We start from the raw sequence: 26,771 nt of genomic DNA, 5'->3' as shown, positions 1-26,771 counted from the left end.
GATTCTTAGTTAATATGTTCTGCTCTCAATGTTACTCATCAGTAACCAGCGGGAGCCTGTGGCAAAGTGCTTGTGAGTGTGAACTCACCCCTAACCATCCCTGATTGTCATGTTAGCCCACACTTGGCCGTTAATAATTTGTTCAAGTTTTAACTGATTTCCTCTTGCCTGCCTACATGGTGGCTACCTCTTACTCCAGTGCCAAAGGTGAAACAGGGTGCCCTTGTCACTCTTTGGAATTAAACTTATATGTTTGCCTTCTCAACTCTCTGATGGGCTCAAGAAAAGTTGTGATTTTGTAGTTTAGCCTTTGGTCAATTTTTAGAATGGGAGTAACATTATTTATAATTTTGTAAATCCTAAGCGGAACTAATTATAGTTTTAAAACATTTTCAATTTTCCTTATAAAGACAATGGAAGTGAAAGTTATATCACTATTTATTTGTTATTTTTATTTTTAAAATATATATTTTTGTTGATTTCAGATAGGAAGGGAGAGGGAAAGAGAGATAGAAACATCAATGATGAGAGAGACTCATTGGCCAGCTACCCCTGGGCATGTGCCCTGACTGGAAATTGAACTGTGACTGCCTGGTTCATAGGTCGATGCTCAAGCACTGAGCCACACCAGGAGGGCTATCACTGCTTATTTTTAACTGGAGTAAATAATAACTTTCCTAGATATATTTTTTCTTCTTCTTCCATTTTATCTTTAAAACTTGGCCTTTTATTTGCCCCGCCTTATTTTATAGGATCCTAATATTTCACAGTGTTTTTATAGCCAACTAATGTCCAGACGGTTGAACAGATTTAAACAATTAGTGAGAGCACTCATCCAGTGTATTCCCCTCTGTCTGGATTCTTAAGATCACTCCAATTCAGATCTTGTCTGAATGATTTGAATTGCATAGGTTTTGGTTTCACTGTGTAAGTCAAATAAACTGCCTTTATTTTGAAATTAAACTTTGCAAAATAATGTAAATATTTTAGAGTGTATGGTTGAAAATATATTGCAAATAGTAGGTAGAAATTTTACAATTATAATAGAAGAAATATCTCCATAGACATATATTGAATTAATTGGGCCCTACATTAATATGTATATCAGAAGGCAGAATTAGTTGCAACACTTATGATATGATGTGTCATATAAGATGTTATTCCATCATCAGAAAATTAAATTTTTATTCTTTAATTCTCACTCTGGATTTTTTTAAATTTATTATTTTATTTTTATTGATTTCAGAGAGGAAGGGAGAGGGAGAGAGAGAGAGAGCTAGAAACATCAGTGAGGAGAGAGAATCATTGATTGGCTGCCTCCTGCATACCCCCCTACTGGGGAATCGAGCCCGCAACCTGGGCATGTGCTCTTGAGCGGAATCGAACCTGGGACCTTTCAGTCTGCAGGCCGATGCTCTGTCCACTGAGCAAAACCAGCTAGAGCTCTATGGATTTTTTTTATATGAAATTCTGTCCACAGATTGTAATGATAGTGTTTGTTTTGAGACCATCAGCAAACTAATTTTTCCTCACTTGTTTTCTTTGCAGGAAACTTCATCAGCAGTTCGAAATGTATAAGGAGCAGGTAAAGAAGATGGGAGAGGAATCACAGCAGCAGCAAGAACAGAAGGGCGATGCTCCCACCTGTGGTATCTGCCACAAAACAAAGTTTGCGGATGGATGTGGCCATAACTGTTCATATTGCCAAACCAAGTTCTGTGCTCGTTGCGGAGGTCGAGTGTCTTTACGCTCAAACAAGGTACAGAAATGAAAACCATACGTAATAATTCTCTTACAGTAAGCTGATTGTGAGCAAGCGCAGAAGACACCTGAAATTAATATTCAGATTAGCCAGTGCCTTCATTTTCAGTTAAAAAAAAACTTAATTTTTTTTGAGTAAAAAATATATTTGCTTCATTTTTTTTTTTTATCTCCTTTAGCTTATGATTTGGTTTAGAATCGTAGAATCCTAGACTCTCCAAGATGATTAATAGAATTTAGAGATCTAGTTCCTTTATTTTGCAGGTCCAGAAAACTCAGATCCAGGGAGACTAAAGTTCCTTTTTAAAGTCACAGAACTGACTCTAGCTTTTCCATTGCCACACAAGTTTATCAAGTTTGCACATATGCTCTTCCTTCTGAGAGGAAGAGGCTGCTTTTAGCTTTGAGGCTCTGTGTTTCATAATTGGGAAGCTTTTCAAGCTACGTTACCTTTTTATTTCTGTCTTAACATTAATGAAATAAACATTAGACTATGGAATTTCAAGAAGAAATGTTAAGGACGTTTTTCACACTTATACTAGATTTTTGGAGTTTATCCATCCACTTTAGAAAAACGTTAGTGCTACCCAAAGAATGTTTGTTGAAATCAGCAAAAGCAGTTTTTAAAAAAATACTTGTCTCAGTAAGTTCTTTCGCATTTGCTTTTATCTCCTCACTAGTATCTTATCAATCAGTTCTTTATTTAGATGGCTTTTAAATAGGAAGCTGATATCTTTAATTACATAGTTATAATAGTGGTAATTTTGGTCTCCTGTGCGATTTCATTTATCCATTTTCCCATTGCTCCCCCTTTCTCATTGTTTTGTTTTGTTTTCTCATTGTTTTATTTCTATTAATTTTTCACTGATCTGAAAAATTATACTGATTTACTGATTATATTTCTGTTTTACCGATTTTGTTTCTTTTTCTTGACTAGTTGTTTGGGCTAGAAATGCCTGTACAATTCTGAATAGAAGTGGTGAGAGCAGACATATCCTGCCATTTTTTTTTTTTTAAAATGTGTATCTTTAAAAAAAAAACTTTATTGTTGAAAGTATTGCAGATGTCTCTTTTCTCCCCCCTGTTGACCTCCTCCACCCCACTCCAGATTCACAGACATTGAAGCATTGTCTTTCACTATTAAGAATATGTTAGCATCCTAGCTGGTTTGGCTCAGTGGATAGAGCATTGGCCTGCGGACTGAAGGATCCCAGGTTTGATTCCGGTCAAGGGCACATGCCTGGGTTTTGGGCTCGATCCCCAGTAGGGGGCTTGCAGGAGGCAGCCAATCAATGATTCTCTCTCATCATTGATGTTTCTATCTCTCTCTCCCTCTTCCTTCCTCTCTGAAGTTTCGTATTGCTATGCCTTCAAGCTTTCTAATCTTTTCTCCAGCAATGCCAAATTTTATGTTACCATGTAGTGTATCTTTCATCTTAGACATTTTAGTTTTTATATCTAGAATTTCAGTGGGGGCTTTTTTATATCTTTCATTATCAACTTAACTTTTTGAAATATAGAATATACTCTCATAATTCTGTTGATGTTCTCCTTCGCTAATTCTAGCATCTCTGTCAGTTTTGCGTTGGTTTTGATTATTTTCATTATGCATTTTCCTGACTCTCTGCATGCTTGATATCTTATGTTGGATGCCAGGCATTGTAAATTTTACTTTGTTGGGTGCTGGATGTTTTTGTGTTACCATAACTCTTCTTTAACTTTGTCTGGGATGCAGTTATGTGGAAACATTTGACACTTTTGTGTATTTCTTTTATGATTTGTTAGATGGATATGGAGCAGTGCTCAGTGTAGCACTAATTATTCTCTTCTACTAAGGTAAGGCTTTCATGAGTACTTTAACAAATGCCCCATGAATTATGAGTTTTTCCAGCCTCCCTGGTGGGATCACCCACTGTTCTCTTTGACCCTTTTCAATGATTCCACCCCATTCCCACTGCTAGGTGTTTTCTCACATGCATGCTCACCGGTCATTACTCAGCTGACTTCTTGAAGGGACCCTCTGTAGATATCTCAAGTGAGTTCTCTCTCAGTGTAGCTTTCTTTTCTCTGGTAACTTGCCCTGTGGCATCTTGCTGTATTGCCTTCCTCAGACTCTCAGTTTTAATCCATTCAAGTCAGGATGTCTGCTAAGCTGCACTTCAGTTCCTCTGTCCTGTTCTACCTGAAAAGTCTTTCAAAGTAGTAAGCTGGGACAGTTGTAGAGTTTATCTTGCTTATTTCCCATCTATCACTGTCTTTTGTTGGCTTATATCCAATTAGACCATTCTTTCATGTATTTTGTCTGTTTTTTTGTTTGTTTGTTTTGTTTTGCTGTTGTTTGTTGTAAGCAGGTGGAGAAATCTGGTCCTTGTTCCGCCATTTAGGTCAGAAGCAGAAATCTCTCATGACATCTGCTTGCAGTTTGCTTGAAAATATATTTCTTGATTTCTAACACAGTTCCCTTTATGCTGAGCACCGTTTTTGTCACTAAAAAGTACAGTGAAAAATTGGAAAACCCCTTGAAGATCTGTTGCAATTTAATCTATAAAATTCTGTATGTTGTGGATTAGTCTGAAGGAGATGGTTAATAGAAGAAGGAATGCGTCCCACTTTACTCATATTTTTTCTATGATCTGAGGAATGTGTCAAGGGAGTAAAACATAAAAAAATAGTCTATATAGTTTAGCTCAAGAAAGATAACCTGGGTTTTTAAATTAGTTTTTCTTCATTTTCATTGAGGTAAGAAACCTGTCATAAGAGTGTCATAATTTACTTGGGATAGTGTCCCTTTGAGTGATAGGTATAAAGGTTGTCTATATTCTAAGTGAAAAGAGTATTGAGTTCAATTTCTCTCTTCAAATTGGATTGTCATCCAGCTGCCTGATGCCATAGAAGAAGGCTTCTGCTTTCAGTAGGTGCTGAATGCATCTCTTTGATTTATCATAGCCCTAAAGATTAAGCCCAGTTAAATTCAGTCACACTATTTTAACGAAGTAGAATAGTGGGAATGCCAATATTTTATGGCTTACAATGTAATTATAAAGCTATTTAAAAATTAGGTTAGTAACCTTTCAAAAATCAAGATAAAATAATCTGTTGTTTTAATTTTGAGACTCTTAGATGTGGAGCCATCCTTAAAAATGAATTAATTCTTTTTAGTGTATTTAGGATACAAAGAAATAAAGTATGAGACATATAGAAATTCCAATACAAGATTTTATGACATATTGCTTCCATTTATTTCCTTCTAAGATGAAACCCCCTTAATAAGAGCTATATATTTAGTCACATTTAAAAATGATGACTTTATAAAGGAGAAATTACTTTGTAATCATAAAATGATGACTCTAGTAGGAAATTCATTATAATAATTTACAATGAGGATTATTTTAAGCTTCAGTGTGTGGCAAATTAAGTTTTTGTTTCCTTTACTTTTCGGTGCAAAAATATGTTACCATCTACTTAATGGTTAATCTAATTTTGAAATATAAAGAACATACAATTTTCAGAATTGTATTTAATTTATAGATGTAACACGAGCTTTTCTGTCATGAATTATCAGACTTGAAGCAGAATGAATCATAACTTCATAATGATTATAAAAGTGCTGCTTAAGTGAGTCCTTTAAAATTATTGGGATATGTGTTTTTAGTACACCAGGCGGGAACAATGGAATGATAATAATGACATGCTCCTTTGTAAATGAGTCATTCAGTATCATTTATATGAGGGGTTTTAATGACTAATATTTAAATTGTGCATGGAGAGATAAAATAATGATTAGAGTAGTTTTTTTTTTTAATATTGTAGTCAGCTCCTTTCCTTTTTTAAAATTTTAAGTCACTGTGTTTACCCCAAATCTGTAGCTAGTGCAACATGCAGTCATTCCCACTGCATCAAAGGCAAGCATATCGTATGAATTTTCTTTTAGAAATTCTTTTCTCAGAGAATTGCTACATCCTGGTATATTGGGAAAAAATGGGACAATCTTCAGAAGAGGGTGGCGTTTGTTGAGGAAATTAGGAGAAGCAGGTTTAGTTCCATGGTATTGTGTGACTTTTGTTTGATGTGTCCACGTCATGTCTTAGTGGCTTCTGTGTTAAAGTCTGTAAAATGAAGACATTAATCTAACTAACTTATATGTGTCCTTTTTTGAGTTTAACATTTTATAATTTTAAAATTAATACTTGTTTTACTCATGAATTCTTGAAGTCCCTGAAAAGTACATTTATATAGCCAAATAATGTACCACTTAAACAATTTTTAAGAAGAAATTGAGAAGCTTCATTAAGTCTCTGATGTTACTATGTCTAGCATATTGTGTGTTAAGTTTTGGTTTTTAACTGTTCCCACATTTATATAACATGGGAGTGTTGAGGACACCACTGTTTTAGGAAACTATATTTATAGGAATTTGAGGAATAGGTAAAGTTAGGAAAATTCAGAATTATATAATTTACAGGACTATTAAGTAAAAGGTTTCATCAGGTGGACCCTTAATTTTAAGCCTTTAGACTGAGTAAGCTAGAATGTGTGAGATTATTAGAAAATAGCTGTAGAATTTAAAAGGAAGAGAGAGAGAATTGTTTCCCCTCATTGATGTGCAGAATAATGTAGTGACTCTGAGAACAGTCCAACCTGTGGAATCTTAGGGAACTTTATACCTCCTAATGAGTATTAGTATCGTGGAAAGAGGCAAAATAATGGATTAGACTGAGCATAAAGGGATACATTTTCACCTTGCAAGTTTGTGCTGGAGCCACATCAGCACAAGTTCTGAAGTGAGTCTAAGTTTGAATCCCATCTTCAGCATTTACCAGTTGTGTGACTTGTCCAAGGTGCTTAATCTCTGCCTCAGTTTCTGCATCTGTAAATAGAAATAATAGCAGTACCTATCTCACAGCTTATTGGTGAAGATGAAATTAATTAATTTTATGTGAAACACTTAGATGTATACTTGGCACATAGCCAGTGCTACAGAAATGTTTGGCAATAATTTTTATGGCATTAGATTTCTTTTTACTTCCTGTATATGTCTGGTATCATGTAAGATGCTATCACATATATTTTCTTATTTAATTAATCACACTTGTATATTGGGTTAGTGTATTCCTTATTGCATACATAAGCTGCATCAGCCATAATGAATATGTATGTAAATTGAAGCAATATTAATCTTTGAATTGAACATTTATTTTTTTTCACACAGAGACTAAATGTAATGTTGGAGGAAATATCCAGATGATTCAGGTTGAAATTCACTTTTAAAGAAAGTACCGTTAAAATTCAAATGACCCATATGTTTAAAATAAAAATATTCCTCCACACTAGGTTATTATTTGTATTTCCATGAGATTTTAATCAGTCTTTGTCTTAATGCCCTTGGTACTATTTTATATTTATACATTACCTTTCATTTTCAAGCAACTCAATTCACTTTGGTTATTAGTAAGTTTAATACCACTTTTGCAAATACAGTGAAACTTCTGACAATTGTATTACTAAAAACTGATTAGAAGACGTATCCATCCTTTTGTTTCGAATTCCTTTTTTTCTGAACATTTGCCAGTTCAAGGAGTAGGGTCATCATCCTCATTCTTCCCTTTTCCTTTAATAATTTCCTTGAGAGATTTTGTTTACTCTTATGGCTTCAAATACTACATATGGGCTGATAATTTACAGATACTGTTTTACTAGCCAGATTATTTTTTGAGCCTCCAGATCAACCTATATAGCTGCCTACCAAAAATCTCTGCTAACAGACACCTCAGTTTCCTTCTCTCCAAAGCATTGTCCTCTCCTCCTCCCAGTTACCTAAGCCAGATTCTGGAAGTACTTCTCCACTTCTTCTCAGTCAACTCTTAAGGAGCCTTACTTCTCAGTATCTTCTGATCACTTCTCTCCATTCCTCTTGGTCTTACCATATAGTTCATACCACTCTGATATTTGTCTGTTACCCCAAATATTGTAACAATTCCTAGTTGTTCTCTCTGCTTCCAAACTTGTCTCCTTCCAATTAGTTTGCACATTGTAGCATAGTGAACAGTCAGTAAATGGTAGCTAATCAGCCTTATTTACAAATCATATTGTAGGTTTTATGCTTATTTTTCTATTGAAAGATGATAAAGGTTGTGATGGCAGTATTATTTCATGTATATATTATAGTTAAGTTTTTCATGTATATGTTATAGCTAAAATTAAACTAGTTTTAATCAGTTAAAAGGAATTAACTATTAGCAAATTTATTAGTTATAACTTCAGTTTAAAAAAAATTCTGCCATGTGAGTTATTTTTATCAAAGTGGTATGCTTCTGAGGTTTTTTCAGGTATAAATATATAGTTAATAAAGATTTTAGTTCCAACATATCATTTATAATCTAGTTATTCCAGCTATATATTCCAAACATGCCAGTGTTCTTTGTGCTTTTGTGCTTTTTGCATATGCCATATTCTTTGCATAAAATGTTCTCCCTCACTGGTCTCGGTAACAGTCTCTTCATTCTTCTTTTTATTTTCTATTTAAACATTTACTTTCTTATGTACTTATTTATTTATTTAATTTAGAGGGAGGGAAGAAAGGAGGGAGAGACTTGCTGTTCCACTCATTCATTCATTCATTGGTTGCTTCTTGTAAGTGTCCTCACTTGAGATCGAACCCACAGGCTTGGTGCATCTGGATGACACTTTAGTCAATGGAGCTACCCGGCCCGGGCCTCATTAAAGCCCTGCTAATATCTTAAAAACTTTCTCTTCATCCTTTCCCCAAGTTCTGGTATGTCCTCTTTTATTTGGGTTTCTAGAATGCTTTGTTATTTCCTTGCTTTCCGAATATCTCTTTGTTCTGCAATGATTATTTCTAATTGCACTTAGTTCCTTGAGGGCAGAAACCATCCTACTCATTTTTTACACCTGAGATTTCTAATGTAGAGCCTGATCCATATACAATGGATGCTCTGAAAATGATTTTTGTTGGACTAAATTGTTGTCAATAGATTGATGTCCTTGACTGTGTGTAATAGTTAGTATATGATCTTTAGGTCTAACATTTGTAACAAAGCATACAATAATGTAAAGAATGCAGTCCTATCTCTTCTATGCCAATGTCCTATAGAAGGTATAGAGATATATGCCAGACATTGTGTTGAGGGTTTTTCGTGCTATTTTATTTAATTCTCATAAACCCTATAAAGGTTTGCATATAAGGAAGTATAGGCTTAGAGAGCTTAAGGAAATTGCGGAGATTACAGCTAGGAGTGTGTTTAAAAGGCGGAATTTTAAGATAGGTCTTTTTAATTGCAAAGTTTTTACTCTTAGTCACAAGTATTATACTGCTACCCATATTGTAGAGAAAGTGAACCTTAAAACACATGATTTTGACTTTTAACTTATATGCTTTTGTGATATATCAGGTCATTATTATTACATCATCACTTTTACTATAGTATTGTTATATTTAAACTAGAGGCTCAATGCACGAAATTCGAGCAAAAAGGCTCGGCCCTCGCAGCCCCAGCTGCCTCCGCCCTCGCAGCCCTGGCTTCATCCGGAAGGTCGTTCCACTGTTTGGCCGTCTGGCTGTCTGGTCTGATTAGTATATTATGCTTTTATTATTATAGATAGAGGGAAATGCAATAATTGAGTTTAATTTTATTATGTCTAAAATGTTCTTTTGACCAAATCCTGTGTCTTATTTTATTTTCCACATTTATAATATTTATTTTCCTCATTTATAATTTTGGGAAACTATGACTCAAAATTACCAATTTTAATCAGCAACATATTATCTTTAATGACTTTATATATTTGTTCTTTTTGTTCTAAAGCTAGGAGACTCCTAAATTAATGGGACAGAGATGACTTTTAGAAACATTATGCATAGTTTGCACAAAAATACACTTTGTCTACTACTTTTGCTAATATGTGACGAAATTAAAGGTAAACAGTGATGTAGTTTTACATGGTTTTGTACATAAAGTCTTTTACCTTAACATGTTTTAGTTTCTCTTTGAGTTAATTGAATATTTATTTAGGATTTCATTTGTGGAAAGAGCATTCTCCTTTTTCAGATGTTTGGGTATTTAATTGCTTTTATAGAAATTATTCTCATTTATATGTCTTAATACATTCTAGTATATAGTGTGCTCTTAAGTTTTTTCTCTTAAAAAGTTTAGATTTTAGTAAACATTTAATTAGACTTTTTTAGAATTTTTATTTCACTAACAAACTTTAAAAAACTCTTATTTGTTTTAAGAATGGAATTAATTATTTCTTTTTGTTTTGTCTTTTCTGTCTTTTCTAACTTGCTTTCGTGGATATTCACACCAGGAGGACAAAGTGGTTAGAGTCTTTTTTCTGTCTAATATTATTTTTTTCTTACTGTTATTGCTAATTTTAATTTTATAGCTATATTTAATTTATATACTTTCAAGTTGTAGTGCATGATAATCACTATACAATAAGATATTTTAAGCATGCTATCTAATTTTACTGAAAAACATTTTATTATGTTACAGATAAAAAGTGGATTATTTGATTCTTAAAGAGGCCTGCTTCTTTAGAATTTAGTATTTTAGAGAGCTTATGCACTTTTCATTGTGTTAAGAATTCTTTTAATCTTATATTTTCCTAAAGTCATCATTGTACTGGTCAGAGTTTTTAAAAGAAGCTAGTATAAAAATTCAGTATTTGTAATAATGAATGAGTCACAATAACATTGAAGATGGATTTTTCTGAAGTATCTATATACAGTTGAGTATAAGCATTTAATATATTTTTCTTTTTCTTAATGTGTTATAGAAATTGGTAAGATGTCTATCTTACATCCTCATATTAATTATAATTTTAAAATACTTAGGTTTAGAGGATTCAACTCCAGCCTAGGTTTTAAAATTCTGCCCATATTTGTCCTTAGAGGTCTGATTTGGATTTGCTGTAGGGACTGGTGACTTCCTGCAAACACAGATAAAAATCTTTCTGTTCTGATTCTTAAAAAAAAAGTTCAGCTTTTTCTTCTTTACATTTTTATAGATTTCCTTGGTGTATATTATAGTATTTCATAATAAACGTGAGATATTGATGACAGCAGTGAGTAGGAGGGCTGCAGACGGTTCTGAGAAAAAAATTGCAGGGGTTATTCTTTTCTTTTTTAAAAAATTCTGACTCTTTCTGATGAATCAAACTAAACTTGAGGTCTAAAAGTTTTGCCAAATTCAAATTGGCATAACACCCAAAGAGGACACCATTTAGCTGAGGTCTTCTGAATAGTGACTCCTTTTTTTTTTTTTAATTTTTTTTATTTTTTATCAATTGGAACTTTTTTATTCTCCTCAGTCTTCAGTTACTAGATTGAGGATAATGTAGGTGATGGCAAATATTGTTGTGGTTTTAGAATGAAGTCGCTGAGCAAAAGATCTTCAGGATTGCTTGGTTAGTTTTCTTTGTTAGAATTCCTACAGGTGAAAAAAATCAATCAGAATTTTGAGGCAGTTTTGAAGGTTAATTGCTGTAGACATGTCCCAGACTGTGCATCCTCCTCAAGCAAGGGCAGATGCTCTAGAGCAGGGGTGGGCAAACTTTTTGACTTGAGGGCCACAATGGGTTCTTAAACTGGACCTGAGGGCCGGAACAAAAGCATGGATGGAGTGTTTGTGTGAACTAATATAAATTCAAAGTAAACATCATTACATAAAAGGGTACGGTCTTTTTTTTTTTTTAGTTTTATTCATTTCAAATGGGCCGGATCCGGCCCGCAGGCCGTAGTTTGCCCACGGCTGCTCTAGAGCAGTGGTCGCCAACCTTTTGGACCTCATGGACCACCAGTGGTCTGCAGACTACCAGTTGGCGACCGCTGCTCTAGAGCACCTACCAACCTTCTGCTGGCCAACTTTACTAGCTAACTCTAAAGTAGTGCCATTCACGTAATTCAAAGCTTTTTTTTTTTTTTCAGTCTACTTATATTTATTTCTCTTTTTTTTCTATAGCTACTTCTGTGTCTGTAGGTTTTATAATGAATTCTGACACCTATCCCAGATACTAGGTACTCAATAATATTTCAGCTATGATTTTCATTTACTGACAAGATTTTGTCATGTAACAGTCTATATTTTATACCAAGCATTGACTAACATGAAATAATACTAATTTTATGTGGATTTGGAATGTTGTAAATAAAATTCCATAGGTCTTTTTATGACACTCTTTATGCAGTACTGTTCAATAGAACTTTCCATAGTGATGAAAATGTTTTATGTCTTGCCCTAGTCGGTTTGGCTCAGTGGATAGAGCATCAGCCTGCGGACTGAAGGGTCCCAGGTTCGATTCTGGTCAAGAGCACATGCCCAGGTTTTGGGCTTGATCCTGGGAGGGGGGGCAGTGTGCAGGACGCAGCAGATCATTGATTCTCTCTCATCATTGATGTTTCTATCTCTCTCTCCCCCTTCCTCTCTGAAATCAATAAAAATATATTTAAAAAGATTTTTATATCTTCACCATCTAATACAGTAGGCTCCACCAGTCTCATGAAGCTATTGAGCACTTGAAATGTATCTAGTGTGGAGAGGAATCGAATTTTTAATTTTATTTAATTTTAATTAATTTTAATTTAAATAGCCCTCTGTGGCTATTGGCAAATGAAACCCCAAGCCTGAATAACAAACATTCTATCTATGACTATTCAACCCCTAAGGCAACACCCTGCACTCATATTAGCAGAATGATGTGCATACTAGGAGTGGAGATGAAACCTGTACAGAATGCAAGAAAGATACATCTGCCAATGTCATTGTCTTATATAGCCAGGGAGGATATGGCCCAGGGACATCTGTCCAAAGGGCAGAATCGGGGAATATGAATGACAACAACCAGGGGAGAGCCCCCTAAATAGCTGAATCTGAGACTGACAGGATAGCCAAGGAAATGAAGCCATTGTTCATGTAGGGGTTACTGTGTGCCATGGACTGTTGCCCACTATATACTTCTCCTTCTTCCTGTTTCTGAATGAGAGTTTTTGTTGCAGTTCCCTCTTGTTTCTCCATATTGTGTTTTGGGTGTGTTAGGAACAGATAATTTGTCTTTCAGTGCATTGGATCACGAAGATACACACTCAACCATGATGGAAGGATTTGCTCTACCTCTGAGGTCCTGGATTCAGAGCTAGATTTTATAAGTAGACTAGAAGCCTGGTGCACGAATTTGTGCACAGGTGGAGTCCCTTGGCCTGGCTGGCAATAGGGGCAGATCAGGGCCGGCCAGCTGAGGGGAGGGACCACAAGAGGTTGGCCAGCCAGCGGGAGGTTGGCTGTGGGAGCGCACTGACCACCAGGGGGCAGCTCCTGCGTTGAGTGCTTGCCCCCCTGGTGGTCATTGCGCATCATAGCGACCTGCCGGTTGTCTGGTGGTAATGGTTGCTTAGGCTTTCATATATATAGATGAGACTTTGGGATTATCTCCCTTTGGGAAGGGGTGACTGTGTTACATGTAAAATATATGTACAGAATGTTGAGTAGTTGAATGAGGAAACTGTTCTAGATCCTGCTGAATGGCTGTCTTAACAGACATTTTCTACTTCTCATAATTTCCAATAGAGGGACTTGAAAAATGTGAAATTTTTAGCTTTCTTTGCAATTGGAAATGGCTTTGTGACAGAGTACTAGCGAATGAGAGATGGAGGAAATTCATAAGGGCTTCTTGGAAGTTATGATAAAAAAGAAAGATATAGCTGGAACTACCTTTTTTTAAAAAAATAATTTTTTATTGATTTTTAGAGAGAGAGGAACGGAGAGTGGGAGAGAGAAACATCTATGTGAGAGTGAAACCTCGATCGCCTACCTCCTGCATGTACCCCACTGGGGATCGAGCCAGCAACCTGGGCATGTGCCCTGACCGGGAATTGAACTGGCAACCTTTCTGTGCATGGGACATTGCCCAGCCAACTGAGCCACACCGTCCAGGGCTGGAACTACCTTTTCATGCAAAAGTGTTGTCTTGCGCTTCAGAGGCCATTTGTGAAGATGAGGGAAAAGCCAGGAGTATTTGAGTCATTAGTCATGACATTGTTGAGCCACTGATCCAACACCATGCAATACCTTTCCCCAATGTGAAAAAAAATACCCAACCCAATCCGTTCCTGCCACTAGTAGTCAGATTTTCCGTTACTTATAGTCAAAAGCATGCTTAATGGAAACATTGGTGGATTTGCAGTGCGCGCCAGGGAAACCAGACAAACATCTAGAGTTGTTCTTTACAAATACAGACGTGGAGTAAAGGTGTGCATGTTGATCATTTCTTTGATACTCAGCTGTATATGATGTTTGCAGTATTAGGGTCAATTAACACATCTGCTCACATATTACACATAAATTAACTCCGGTTGCAAACAGTAGATTAATATGGGTATGTTGGACTTTTTAGGATGCGTGGAACAAATAAGTAAAGTAAACTTCCATGCCAAATTATTTGCCATAGGTTAGAACATGTAGCTGGCTGTTTATCTTTTAGTAAATACTGACTTACTCTGTCTGGTGAGAGCATAATGAAATAACAGTTTTGGGAACAAAATGATGCTCATCTCACTGTCTAGAGACAATATTATCTGTTTATAAAAAGACCACTTTAACGAGGATCTAAAATTATTCCTTTTTCTCTTTTTACAACAATTATTAGTTCTCTTACCCAGTATCTCTTGAGACAATAATAAATAAAAATGTCACTCATTGTTGGCAGGTTATTAACCTTTATTGTAAAAAATAATGTTACTAATGGTAATGTTGGTGAAGTAGAAGGTGTGGAAGGATGATGAATGTCCTGCAGGATTTCTCACGTTTTAGAAGCATAACGGCAACCTGTTGGGTTGCAGCTGCAGCGATGATATTCAGAGCAAGGGGCTCTTTGTTTCCACTGCAGTTTGATGCTTTTCCTGATTTAAGCACATTATCCAGTTTCCATAATCCTGGCCTATGTTCCTGCCCATCGCTATTCTCATACAGTGTTGCAATATAGCATATACTTAAAAGAGTTTTTTGTTGTAGTATCTTTGGTTGTTCCATTTCATCTAGGCAGTAGCTGCATTTTTGTAAATACTGTCTAAACAATAGTAGAGTATTCGCTTTTGCATTTTTATTCAATCACATAATAACATGCATATGGCCTTAATAAAATTGTCCTAGAAACTGAATATAACAGCTCTGTCAGGGCCAACTCCTATAATAAAATCACAAGTTTAACTACTTCTACTCTTCTGTTTCTTTTATTATAAGCCTAATTGAATGCAATAGACATTCTTTGATATTACTGAATTTTCCCTGCCCTCAACCCAACATGAGCAGTTGAAATAATAAAAAAACCTAAAGTGAGTTAATTATTTTAATATTTTTAATAACAGCATCATAAAACCAAAATTGAAGTGGGAAGATTTTAAATTTGTTACTTTGATTTAAGCTTCAATATTATTAAAACATTTTAAACGTGTTAAAGTCTCGTATATCAAATGAGCCTAGATAAAGCTGGCTGCATCCGGCCAGGTGATGTTTCCTCTCTTAACATCCGTTTTCCAATTTTGGTCCAATCATTTGGTATTATGAGAAATTAGAAATTAAGACGAACTGGTTAGTTAGAGAGTGTCACACTCATGTCTTTATTATGGATTCCTCACTCCTCTGTGCATTCCAGAGGTTTTCTTTATGTGTCTCAGGGACTGGTTGTCACCAGTAACAAAATACAATATTTTCCTGAAGCCTCTGGCTCAGAGCCTATTTATTTATATAACAGACAAGGTCTTTAAATGCCATAATCCTATACCTTAGGGTCTGTCCCTTTTTTAATGTTTTTTTTTTTTTTTTAAATCAAATCGTTATTGTTGAAAGCGTTACCTCTGGCCCCCTTTTCCTCCCACTGACGCCTTCCGTGAGGGATGTTCTCTTTCTTCGGCTGGTGGAACAGATTACAATGTGCGTAGACGATAAAGGCGTGCTCCTGCCTGGAACCCTCCAGTGCTTTACTGCCACAGCCTCCCTGGGTCCAGGTGACCGGAGAGCCACTCGGAGTGTACTTAACCTGGTAGCTGACCAAATTGGATCTCTAAGAATAGCGCTAGGTTAGGTCTAGCCACGGCCAGAGTAACTGACCTGGGCTTTCAGTGAACAGGTAGTGGTTCCTCAGGGACGTGTGTCTGCGGGGCTGGATGTGCACGGGGGGCTGGCCTTTGTGTGGAATTTATTTTTGGGTTTATCATGAGAGGATTTGCTGAGCCGTACGCGTGCCTTTTTAAAAAGCCGGCACATTGTGCTTCTTGGGATGGGGGGTATGCTTACTTAGGTGTGGATGGTACCAAGTGAGGCTAATTTTATTTTATTTTATCTTTTGAAAATATATTTTATTGATTTTTTACAGAGGAAGGGAGAGGGATAGAGAGTTAGAAACATCAATGAGAGAGAAACATCCATCAGCTGCCTCCTGCACACCCCCTACTGGGGATATGCCCACAACCAAGGTCCATGCCCTTGACCGGAATCGAACCTGGGACCCTTGAGTCCGCAGGCCGACGCTGTATCCACTGAGCCAAACCGGTTAGGGCGAGGCTAATTTTAACTTAACAGCATCATATTAGAATGCATTGTGATGTTGAAAAATCAGAGACATTAATAATTAAAAGTTAGTGTTCACTAGGAACGCACTGAAAGTAGCCTATATAATCACCTGGGGTATTTCTTAGTAGTGGAATTGCTGGGTTATATAGTAATTCTATGTTTAAGTTTTTGAAGAACTGTCAAACTTTTCCACAGTGATTGTACCATGTTATATATCGATCATCAGTGTACAAGTGTTACAGTATTTCACATCCTTGCTAACACTGGTTAAAAAAAAAAAAAATTACATCCTTTCCGGTGGGTGTAAGTTCTTTTGGGTTCAGTTGTTGCTACCACTGTCCAGCACAGCTATGGCTGTAACCAGATGTAAGCCAAGGAGATTTGACACCGAGTACCAAAATCATCTGCCACATGAGGTTTAAGACAGCGTTCATATGAAAAATTTTATGTCCCTTGGTTATAAAAGACTGAGGTTTGAATTCTGGCTACATTGCTTTACAGCTGAAGACCTTGTCTATGTGACTTAACCTCTGTCATCAGTTTCTTCCTTTATAAACGGAGAGGACTTTGGTGTGGATTAAATGAGATAATAAATACATAAGAATTAGAAGCGTGCCTGTAACAGGAGGAACTAAAAAATGCTATTTATTGTTGTTGTTAGTAGCAGTGGCAGCAGCAACATACTTATCACCTCTAAAACAGACAAAAAAAATGTGGGTCCCTCCGCCCCCATAAAAGACCTAGTAAGATTCTAAAATCAATTAGGATACATCACTGGTTATTGAACCAGTTTGGAAACCTCTGAGATACGCTATATATATTTTACTTTCATTTAAATCTTTAAGCAATTTTAGTGTATATAAAACAAATTTAAAATACTGTATTTCAGCATTTTGAATTTTAAGTAAATATTTTTATCAGAAAAATATATTTTATAATAATTGAGTTTGGAAAGTTCTTAAAGGTTACTTTTTTAGAGATAATTTTATGAAACTTACGGTGTTTGGATTGTAGAAATTTGCTAAGCAAGCAGATTTATATAATGATTATTCATTGTAATATTCTTACTTTTAATGGTTACTATATTCACTCATTCCTTGGACACAACTTGGTCTTTTCTTGGCACTTGGAATATAGCAGTGAACTAAAATAGACATATTCTAATTAAGAGAAGCACATAACAAATGAGATAAATAAATAATAGAAGGTGTAAGTGTTCTGGGGAAAATTAGAATACTTAATTCTGAGTGGTGTTGCTATTTTAGTTTATATGGCCTTGAAAAGTGACAGTTGAACTACGACCTGAACGAGTTGAGGGAGTTAGCATTGCAGATATTTAGGGTCAAAGCCGTCCAGACTGAGGTAATAGTGGATACAGAGGTCCTGTGTTAGGAGCAGGCGGGACCTGTTGGAAGAAGAGCGAGGAAGTCAGTATGGCTGGAGCAGGGCAGGTGGGTCAAGATAGTGAGAAACTAGGTTAGAGTAAGATTGCAGAGGACCTTTGGGGTCATTGTAAGGACTTTGGCTTTTATTCAGAGCAAAATGGGGAGTATTTATTAAAGGTTCCGACCAAAAAAGTGACATGATGTGACTTATATTTTAAGACACTTCAAAAAGTTTATTGTCACTGCTTTGTTGCGATAGATTAATGAGGAGAATGAGAAGGGATGGAGCCTGGGAGACCCGTTATGAGGTTGTTGCAGTAATTTAGGCAGGTGATGCTGGTGACTTAGACCAGGGTAGTTTGTGGTGGAGGTGGTGAGATGTCATCTCCGTGAATATATTTTTAAAGTAGAACCAAAAAAAAAAATGTTCTGGTGGAATATATATGGGGTTATGGGAGAAAAAGATTATTCCATGGTTTTTGGCCGGAGGCACACTGGGAAGTTGGAGTGTTGCCCTTGACTGCTGCTATGAGTAAGACTGGATGGCACAGGTTTAAGGTAAAGGACTGGAACTCAGTTTGGGTCACGTGAAGCTTGAGATGAACAAAATACAGAGTCACGGAAGCTTTGGTATATGCTGTGCTTTTAATTTTATGATGTGATGTTGTGGTAGTTCACTTCTGTAGAAGAGTGAATCTCCCTTGGGTGGGCCAAGTTGGACTTGTTTTACATGGAATGGGCTGTAATGTAGGTCAGACTCCTGTGTATGGTTAGTGATGTTTGGCCTTTTAGTAGTTACAGGAGCAAGAAGAACAATTTGCAAAAGGAAGTCCATGAGGAGTCCATGGCTTCTGAAAATTCACTTGCAAGAAACCATGGAAGATTCCAAATAGTCTTGTCCATTAACCTTAACGTTTTAAATAATTACTAGCGAGAATCGGAGAAACAGGTAAATGAAACTTTGTACTTTGAACCTTTTCTCTGAAAAAATACCCCTTCCTTAAGATTTCTCTTTCCTAAGAGTGTTCTAATGATTTCCATACCTCCATATTTTTGGTAGTATTTCCTCTGTGTTGCTTCTAGTTTTACACTTCCAGTTCTCTTCAATTTGGATAAGGCATTATTTTCTTTACCACCTCTTTACTGTCATATAATTATGTTCTGGCTTTTTTTTTTTTTTTTTTTTTTTTTTGGTAAGATGTCCTCTTTAGGAATAGAGAGTTAGGGAAAGGAGGGAGATAGGGGGGAGGGAGGGAGGGAGTGGAAGAGAGAGAAAGAGAAAGAGAGAAACATCGACTTGAGAGAGACACATTGATTGGTTGCCTCCCACACATGCCCCGGCAGGGGCCAGGATGAACCTGCAACCAAGGTACATGCCCGCGGGCAGAACTGAACCCCTGACCCTTTGGTCGGGCCGAAGCTCTAACTGATGAACCAAACCGACCTGGTGAATATGCTTTTCATTTTATTTTATTTTATTTTATTTTTTTAAAATATATTTTATTGACTTTTTACAGAGAGGAAGGGAGAGGGATAGAGAGTTAGAAACATCGACGAGAGAGAAACATTGACCAGCTGCCTCCTGCACACCCCCCACTGGGGATGTGCCCGCAACCAAGGTACATGTCCTTGACCGGAATCGAACCTGGGACCTTTCAGTCCGCAGGCCGACGCTCTATCCACTGAGCCAAACCGGTGTGGCTGCTTTTCATTTTAAATGAAATCTAGGAATATGCTTTCTATTTTAAGAAAAATTGAACTTGCTCAGTTTCACTTTAAATTTATTTAAATTATTTTGTAGTCCTATCATTATACATCATAAACTTTAAGCTCTTTTAAATGATGAAAAAGAAAACTGTCAAGCGATAGTACATTTATATTTACTCTATTGAATCTTTAATCAGTTAATATGCAATGGAAAATAATTACTCTAATTATTATCATCACATTTTGTAATGTGAATAACGATACTCTTTAAACTCATCTTAAGATTTTATTAAACTTACCGTTTTAACTGAAATTTATTTTTTAGGGAAAAAAGATTTAGGTGCAAAATACAAAGCCTTTGGGCCCAGTTTGACCGAAGTGCCAGAGCACAGCCTAGTGGGGAAGTGAGGTAACTGCAGAAATGTTCCCGTTCCTCAATCTTGCTGAACATACCTGCTGCCTTTAAAGTTGTCTTTTCTTTAGAAACCACTTAGAGACACTGAAACTTAAAACGCAATTGTGAATTAAAATAATATTTTGAGATCCAAATATTTAGTATGAATTCCTTATACTGATAAGAACCCTGTACAGTTAAATTCATTTCCATGATTAATTTACTTTGGCACCCACTTTAGTTTTTTGATAAAATTTAATGGAGAACAGGGAGTTTATAAAACATCACATGCTTTGATGAAAACAAAATAAAGCCAACACTACAAAATATGTGCAGATAACTGGTTACCTTTGATATAATTGCCTGGCTATTGTACACACACCCCTTCATAAACCCGCACCCCTTCCCTTGGAAGTATGCTGTATGGCATTTAAAAAAATTTGTATTTGAATGAAAATTCACTAATTACTTCTCAGTTAACTAATATGTTTATGTTAAATATACATTAACTTTTCAGTATAATTATGAGTATCAGCAAATATTTTCACTAGTCTAATTAACCTTCATCAGTCACTAGTCACTTTTAAAATTGGGGTGGACTTATATATTCCTAGTTATATATTCTAATATCCTCCCATGTTTTCTTTTCCCTCTTGTTCATTTGGAAATATTTAAAATATATTGAGACATTTAGAGAATAACACCAACCAGTTATACAAGTCTTAAAACTTTTCCATATTTTTTAGAGATATAGCAATTATCTTTAATACTTATCATTCCACACTTTATTTGTACCGTTTAACTTCATACATATATGCTGCTAAACCACAGATAGTATTATTTTGCAAGAATTTTTGACTTTATATTATAGAACACCCTGTATTTATTTTTCTGAAACTTCTTTAACCATATTTTGAGAATTATCTCAAAATTAAGATTTATCTAAATATCTTTTTTATTACTGCTGAATATAATTCTTTCGCATGAATATGCTATAGTTCATTCATTTTCATGTTGATTTAAGTTATCTAAATTGTTTTTCTAAGGGACATAGTACTCAATAAATATACCTGTTCATGTCTTCTTGTGCCTTTGTGAGAATTTCTCTAAGGTTTCTGGGTCATAGAATATGTAGGTAGCCATTTCTAGTTTCACTACATATTGTGGAATGGCTCTCCAAACTGGTTGAAAATAATTTACAATCCTGAGGGGAATATTTGTATTGGTCCCTTTACTTCCTCTCTAATGCTTCCTATTGTCAGACTTAAAATGTTGCCAAACAGATGGGTGTGAACAGTCACTCATTGTTTTAAATTTGCATTTTCCTACTGATGATGTTAAGCACCTTTTTATTTGTTTATTGTCCATTTGGGTTTCTCAGTGGAATTGTATATTCATTCTTTGACCTATTATTCTACTGTGATGTTTGTTTTTTTCTTATTGAAATATGCTAGTTCTGCATATATTCTGAATGCATATTTTTTGTTAATTGTAAACATTGCAATAAAATCTCTCCCAGATTGTGCTTTCTCTTTTTTACTTTGTTTATTCTCTCTTACTATGGTACTGTTCAAATGTTTAAACATCTTGATACAGTAGAATTTATCTTTTTATATACTTTGTGCTTTTTATATTTGAGTTAAGAAATCTCTTGTTTTTCTGACTTCAGAAAATTTGCCAGACATTTGTTCTAAAAGATTCTTAGTTTTGACTTTCATGTCTTAGTGTTTAATACAATAGGTATGGATTTTTTATGTGGTGTGAGGTATGAATCCTCCTCCCCTCCCCCCGCCCCCAGCGTGGAAAACCATTTGTCTCAGTTATATTAATTCAACAGTGCATTTTCCTCCACCGATTTGTGATGTTAACACTGACATATGTGAGAGTCTGTATCTAGAGCCTTTCTTATGCTCCATGTTCCATTTACCGTCTCCCTGCTAATACCACACTATCTTAACTTCTGCCACTTTATAGTAAGTAGAGCAAGTCCACCTCAAATTGTTATTTCTCTTCAGCATTACCTAGAGTATTTTCTTATCCTGGCTCTTTCATATTCATTTTAGAATTAGCTTGATAAATTCCATGAAAAACAGTAATAGAGTTCTGATTAAAATCGTATTGAACTTTATAGATTTAATTTTGGGTAGACTGACATTCTCGTGGTATTTTGTCTTTTCATCCCAAGAGAGTTTATCTTTCCACTTATGTTAGTCTTCTTTTAGACTTTTTATATATTATGCTTCTTGGCGACAGATATTTAAAATTTTTAATTAAATATTTGTAGTTGGTTATTAGTAGTGTACAGAAGTGCTGTTTATTTCAGCCTATTGATTTATTTACTTTTTTTTAAATATTTTATTGATTTTTTATAGAGAGGAAGGGAGAGAGATAGAGAGTTAGAAACATCGATGAGAGAGAAACATCGATCAGCTGCCTCCTGCACATCTCCCACTGGGGATGTGCCCGCAACCCAGGTACATGCCCTTGACCGGAATCAAACCCGGGACCCTTCAGTCCGCAGGCCGACGCTCTATCCACTGAGCCAAACCGGTTTCGGCTGATTTATTTACTTTTAAAATTGATCTCAGAGAGAGGAAGACGGGGAGAGAGAGAGATGGAAATATCAATGAGAGAGAAACATCTATTGGCTGCCTCTTGCATGCTCCCTATTGGGGATGGAGCCTGCAATCTGGGCATGTGTCCCTGACCAGGAATTGAATCTGCGACCTCCTGGTGCATGGGGCTACGCTCAACCAACTGAGCCACCTGCCGGGCTAGTCTGTTTATTTTTGATCTACGAAACTCGCCCAGCCCCTTATAACTTTTAATATTTGTAGATTTTTTTTGGATTTTCTATCATCAAATGGTGTTAAGATAAGGACAGACAGTTTTATCTTTTTCCTTGTCTCATGTGGGATATTTACTAATCCAGTGTCTCCAGGACAGTGTTGAATAGAAGTGGTGATACAAGGGATTCTTAATCTATTCCTGACTTTATTTTATTTTTCTTTGTTCCTGACCTTGAACAAAAGGCTCTTCCCTTTTATTCTTAAGTATAAAATAGGATATAGAATTTTTATCAGGCTTAAGCCTTGCTTTTCTGTTTCTTGTTTGCTAGATTTTATTTTCACATGAATGAATCTTGCATTTTATGAATGCTTGAATAGTTTTTCTGTACTATTGATATGATCACATTTTTCTATTTTAATCTATTAATGTGGTGAGTTACATTAATATATTTTCCAATATTGAACTATTTTTGCATTTGTTTCAATTCTCCCCCTGATAGGCTTTTTCTCTTGTTCATTTCTTTCTCTTATACAGGATGTCCCCCCAAAATGTATACACACTTCAGCAGTTGATAGCTCAATTGATGTTTCTTTCTTTTCAGATTTAACCCCTTGGAATGAATAATTATTCAAAGTGTGTATATTTTTTTTGGGGGGGGGGACACTGTATATTTAAAATGTATATTATCTATGGAGGGCTGAAAATGGCCCCTCAAAAAATATCCATGTCCTAATCCTTGAACCTGTGAGTAATCTTATATGGCAGGAGAAAAAAAAAAGCATTCTTGCAAATGTAATTTAATAAGGATCTTAAGATGGGGAGATTATCTGGGTGGGCCCTAACTGTAATTATTTGTATCCTGGTAAGAGGGTGACAGAGGGAGATTTTACACACACACATGCACACGCACAGGAGAAGGTGATATGAAGATGTAACATGGAGGAATTTGAAGATGCTTTTCGTGAAGTTTGGATTGATGCTGCCACAAGCCAAGGATCGGAGGTAGCCACCGGAAGCTGATTGCCAGAAGAGGCAGGGAACTGGTTTTCCCTAGAACCCCCTGAAGGAGTGTGGCCCTGTTGACACCTTGGGTTTGGCTCAGGGATACTGAATTCAGATTGGGACTTCTGGTCTCCATAACTGTTAGAGAATATATTTCATACATTTCTGTTGTTTTAAACCACCAGTTTGTGGTAATTTTGTTACTTCAGCCATAGGAAACGAATTCACTGCCTTTTTCTGATTTTGCCATTAAAATCTTTCTAGTTGGGGAACTCCCCCCCCCCCCCCCCCCCGCCCCAATTAGTTGAATAAGTTTGAGATTATCTGTTCTCTCAGTGTTTGGTAGGAGTCAAATGTGAAACCATCTAGACTCTTCCCCCCTACCCCCACTTTTTTTTTTTATGGGAAGAGTTTTTAAAACGTTTTTGCTGTAGTTTTTTTTCTCCTCTCTCTCCTTTCCTTTACCTCTGAGCGTGTATCCTTTTCTTATGAACTTTTTGTGATCGCCTTCGTTGCCTTCATGCAGTGTCTGGGTTCTTCAATCCAGGACCACCTAGGTCTTCGGTAGTGAGCTGGGGTCTTGCCTCCATCTCGATATTGAGTGATATTGCAAATTAATGTATTAGTGATATTTTAAATGAATGATCTTGCGCGTTCATGGCTGGCTTTGTTCAGTATTGCGTTAGAGGACTGTGTCCCACTTACGTGGACTCACAGCGCTGTGGACTCTGTAGCTGGAGAAAGCTTTCCTACAGTATTTTCCACCCCCTTTTATTAATAAAGAAAGCCCTGGGCATCAGGAAGTGAACTTGACTCCAGATTCTCATTTGACATGGAGCACTTTTAGTTCTGTGATCCTAAAAGAGCTATGCTCTCAGCCCGTGGTGCCTGCTTTTCCTTCTGGGGACACCGTGGACCTGAGGCTTACACTCTGCTCATCTTCTTTCATTTTGTTCCTGTTTTAATTTAATTAAATTATTTTTATTTATAAACTATAATTCTGAGTGCAGAAAGAAAAATCTTTCTATACAAGCAATGCCTATTTTAGCAGAAAAAATGTTTACCGTTAAGATTTGTATCATGGCACAAAACAAAGTGATATGTAGCGATAAAAATAGAGTTTGGGAAAGCAGAAAGAGGGGTAAAGATGGAAGTTTATGCAAAGTGGTAGAGCTCACTATAATCTTTTATTCTCTATAATTTTTTGAGATTTTTAGGTGTAAGTTGCAGTTTTTTTTTCCAACTGTGTTGTTGTTTTGATAAATAGTGGTGCTGCTATCTAAAATTTTTAGTACTATTGACTGCATGGTGATACAATAAATGATGGTATTTTCAGCTGAACTGTCTTTCATTTTTATTATAATGCCCTGTCTTTGATTTGATGTTTGGCATCTGAAATTGCCACAACATGGGAGATGGACCCATCATATTAAGCGTGTTATGAAGCTGTTGGAAATTGCAACTCAATTACGTGCTAGTCTCATTTTTCTAATTTAATTGGTTATTTATTGTAAGGTCACCGAAATTGATACTCAGTGATCTAGGCATCTCAGTTCTCTACTTTAGGTTGAAACCAGGCTTAGTTTCACCTGACAGCTCTTTTGTGGAGCACACTCCCAAAGGGAATGACTCCTTCAGTACTTGAGACACTGTTATCTGTTCGCTTTCGAAGGAACTACCTTACTGCTAACATGGGATGAACAGCACGCTGGAGTTCAGTCACAGGCAGTAATGTTCTTTTTTCCAGAAGTTACAGAGATTGTTCATTCTGACTCTCTAAACTGGCTCTGTTCACTCGTTTCTGGTATTTCCCTCGGGCCCTCCTACCATTGGTATTTTGTTCTATTCCTTTCGATTACTGACTTCAGTTAATTTTGCTCTGCAGTGGTGAGTACATGAAACAGTTTATTCTTGTATTACTATTGATTAATGCTTCCCATATGGACAACTGTAAACCTCCTTTTGCCCCACTCTGTATTAAAAACTTGGCACTTTTAAACCGATTTCTTTAAGTAACATCAGCTTCGGGTGGGATAGGCTATGGTCGCCTTCCCTGAAGACTAGATTCCTGATCTGACCTCTCCAGCCTCCCATCCCACACTCCCACTCAGAGCAGAAGAATCGGCCTTTTTACCAGAGACCTGAAGCTCTCAGGACTTCTTTCTCTGGGTGTGGATCTGGTCCATATATTACCGACCCTTCCAGGTCAGGGACCCAAACCAAGGTCCTCCTGCCCAGCGCCGTTTGCCCCAGTAGAATGAGACGGAGTTCGGTAGAGTGGAGCAGGTACCTTATTTTTTGGCCAAGGAGGGGAAAAAGGATGATCTCATGTTTCCACGACACCTTCTCCCCGACGGGAAAGGAGCCTTGGAGCCACAGTAGCTAACATGTGGGTCATGAGTATTCCATCTCTTATACTGCTGTATTACTTTGAAAAACTTGGCATATTTATGTCAGTGTACAATACCTTATAATTTTGAATTCTATATGGCTTTGTAATTGTAGGGCTTAGGCCAGTAATGGCGAACCTATGACACAGGTTCACCTCTGACACACGAACTCATTTTTTTGGTTGATTTTTCTTTGTTAAATGGCATTTAAATATGTAAATTAAATATCAAAAATATGTCTTTGTTTTACTATGGTTGCAAATATCAAAAAATTTCTATATGTGACACGGCACTAGAGTTAAGTTAGGGTTTTTCCAAATGCTGACATGCCGAGCTCAAAAGGTTCGCCATCACTGGCCTAGGCATTTTTGATATATATGAGGACAAGCAAAACTAATAACCATGGTGATTTATAGGCATATAAAATTTCTAAGATATTTTTTACAACACTCATCATAAGATGTATTTGGTGGTTAATTTAACTGGTTAAATAAAGAGTTCCATTAATAAAACTCCTGCTATTTTATTCCCATATAAGTTAAATTTTATTCTGTTGATGCATAATTTACCTCTGATAGGCGTTAATTGTTTCATAGCCGGTTAGTGAAAAGTTATCGCATAGCATGTATATGTGCTTGTATTTGTAAGACATAGTTCAGTATCGTCGATTTGTAAGTTAAGTTGCTGTGTGTGTAAGGGTTTCAAGTGAAATTGTCAGTCCCTTGTACTGCTTGGAGTAGATTTAGGCTTCCTAAGCTTT

At 36.2% G+C, this 26,771-nt stretch overlaps 1 protein-coding gene across 37 annotated transcripts in view; it reads left to right on the top strand.

Moving 5' to 3' along the window:
- Window positions 1-26,771, top strand: part of RIMS2 (regulating synaptic membrane exocytosis 2) — a 341,566-nt gene that overhangs the window by 55,828 nt on the left and 258,967 nt on the right. For 27 of the 37 annotated variants that reach the window (XM_059671962.1, XM_059671970.1, XM_059671965.1 and 24 more), the window contains 2 exons: window positions 1,549-1,759; window positions 10,087-10,098. In XM_059671962.1, coding sequence (XP_059527945.1) covers window positions 1,549-1,759; window positions 10,087-10,098 — 223 coding nt within the window. The remainder of the gene's footprint in view (window positions 1-1,548; window positions 1,760-10,086; window positions 10,099-26,771) is intronic. The other 10 variants (XM_059671979.1, XM_059671964.1, XM_059671956.1 and 7 more) reach the window with 1 other exon arrangement.

Source organism: Myotis daubentonii, chromosome 17 (genome assembly GCF_963259705.1).
Source record: "Myotis daubentonii chromosome 17, mMyoDau2.1, whole genome shotgun sequence".
Classification (NCBI taxonomy): Eukaryota; Metazoa; Chordata; class Mammalia; order Chiroptera; family Vespertilionidae; genus Myotis; species Myotis daubentonii.
Note: the sequence above shows the minus strand (reverse complement) of the source record. Positions and strands in the feature narration are given on the sequence as shown.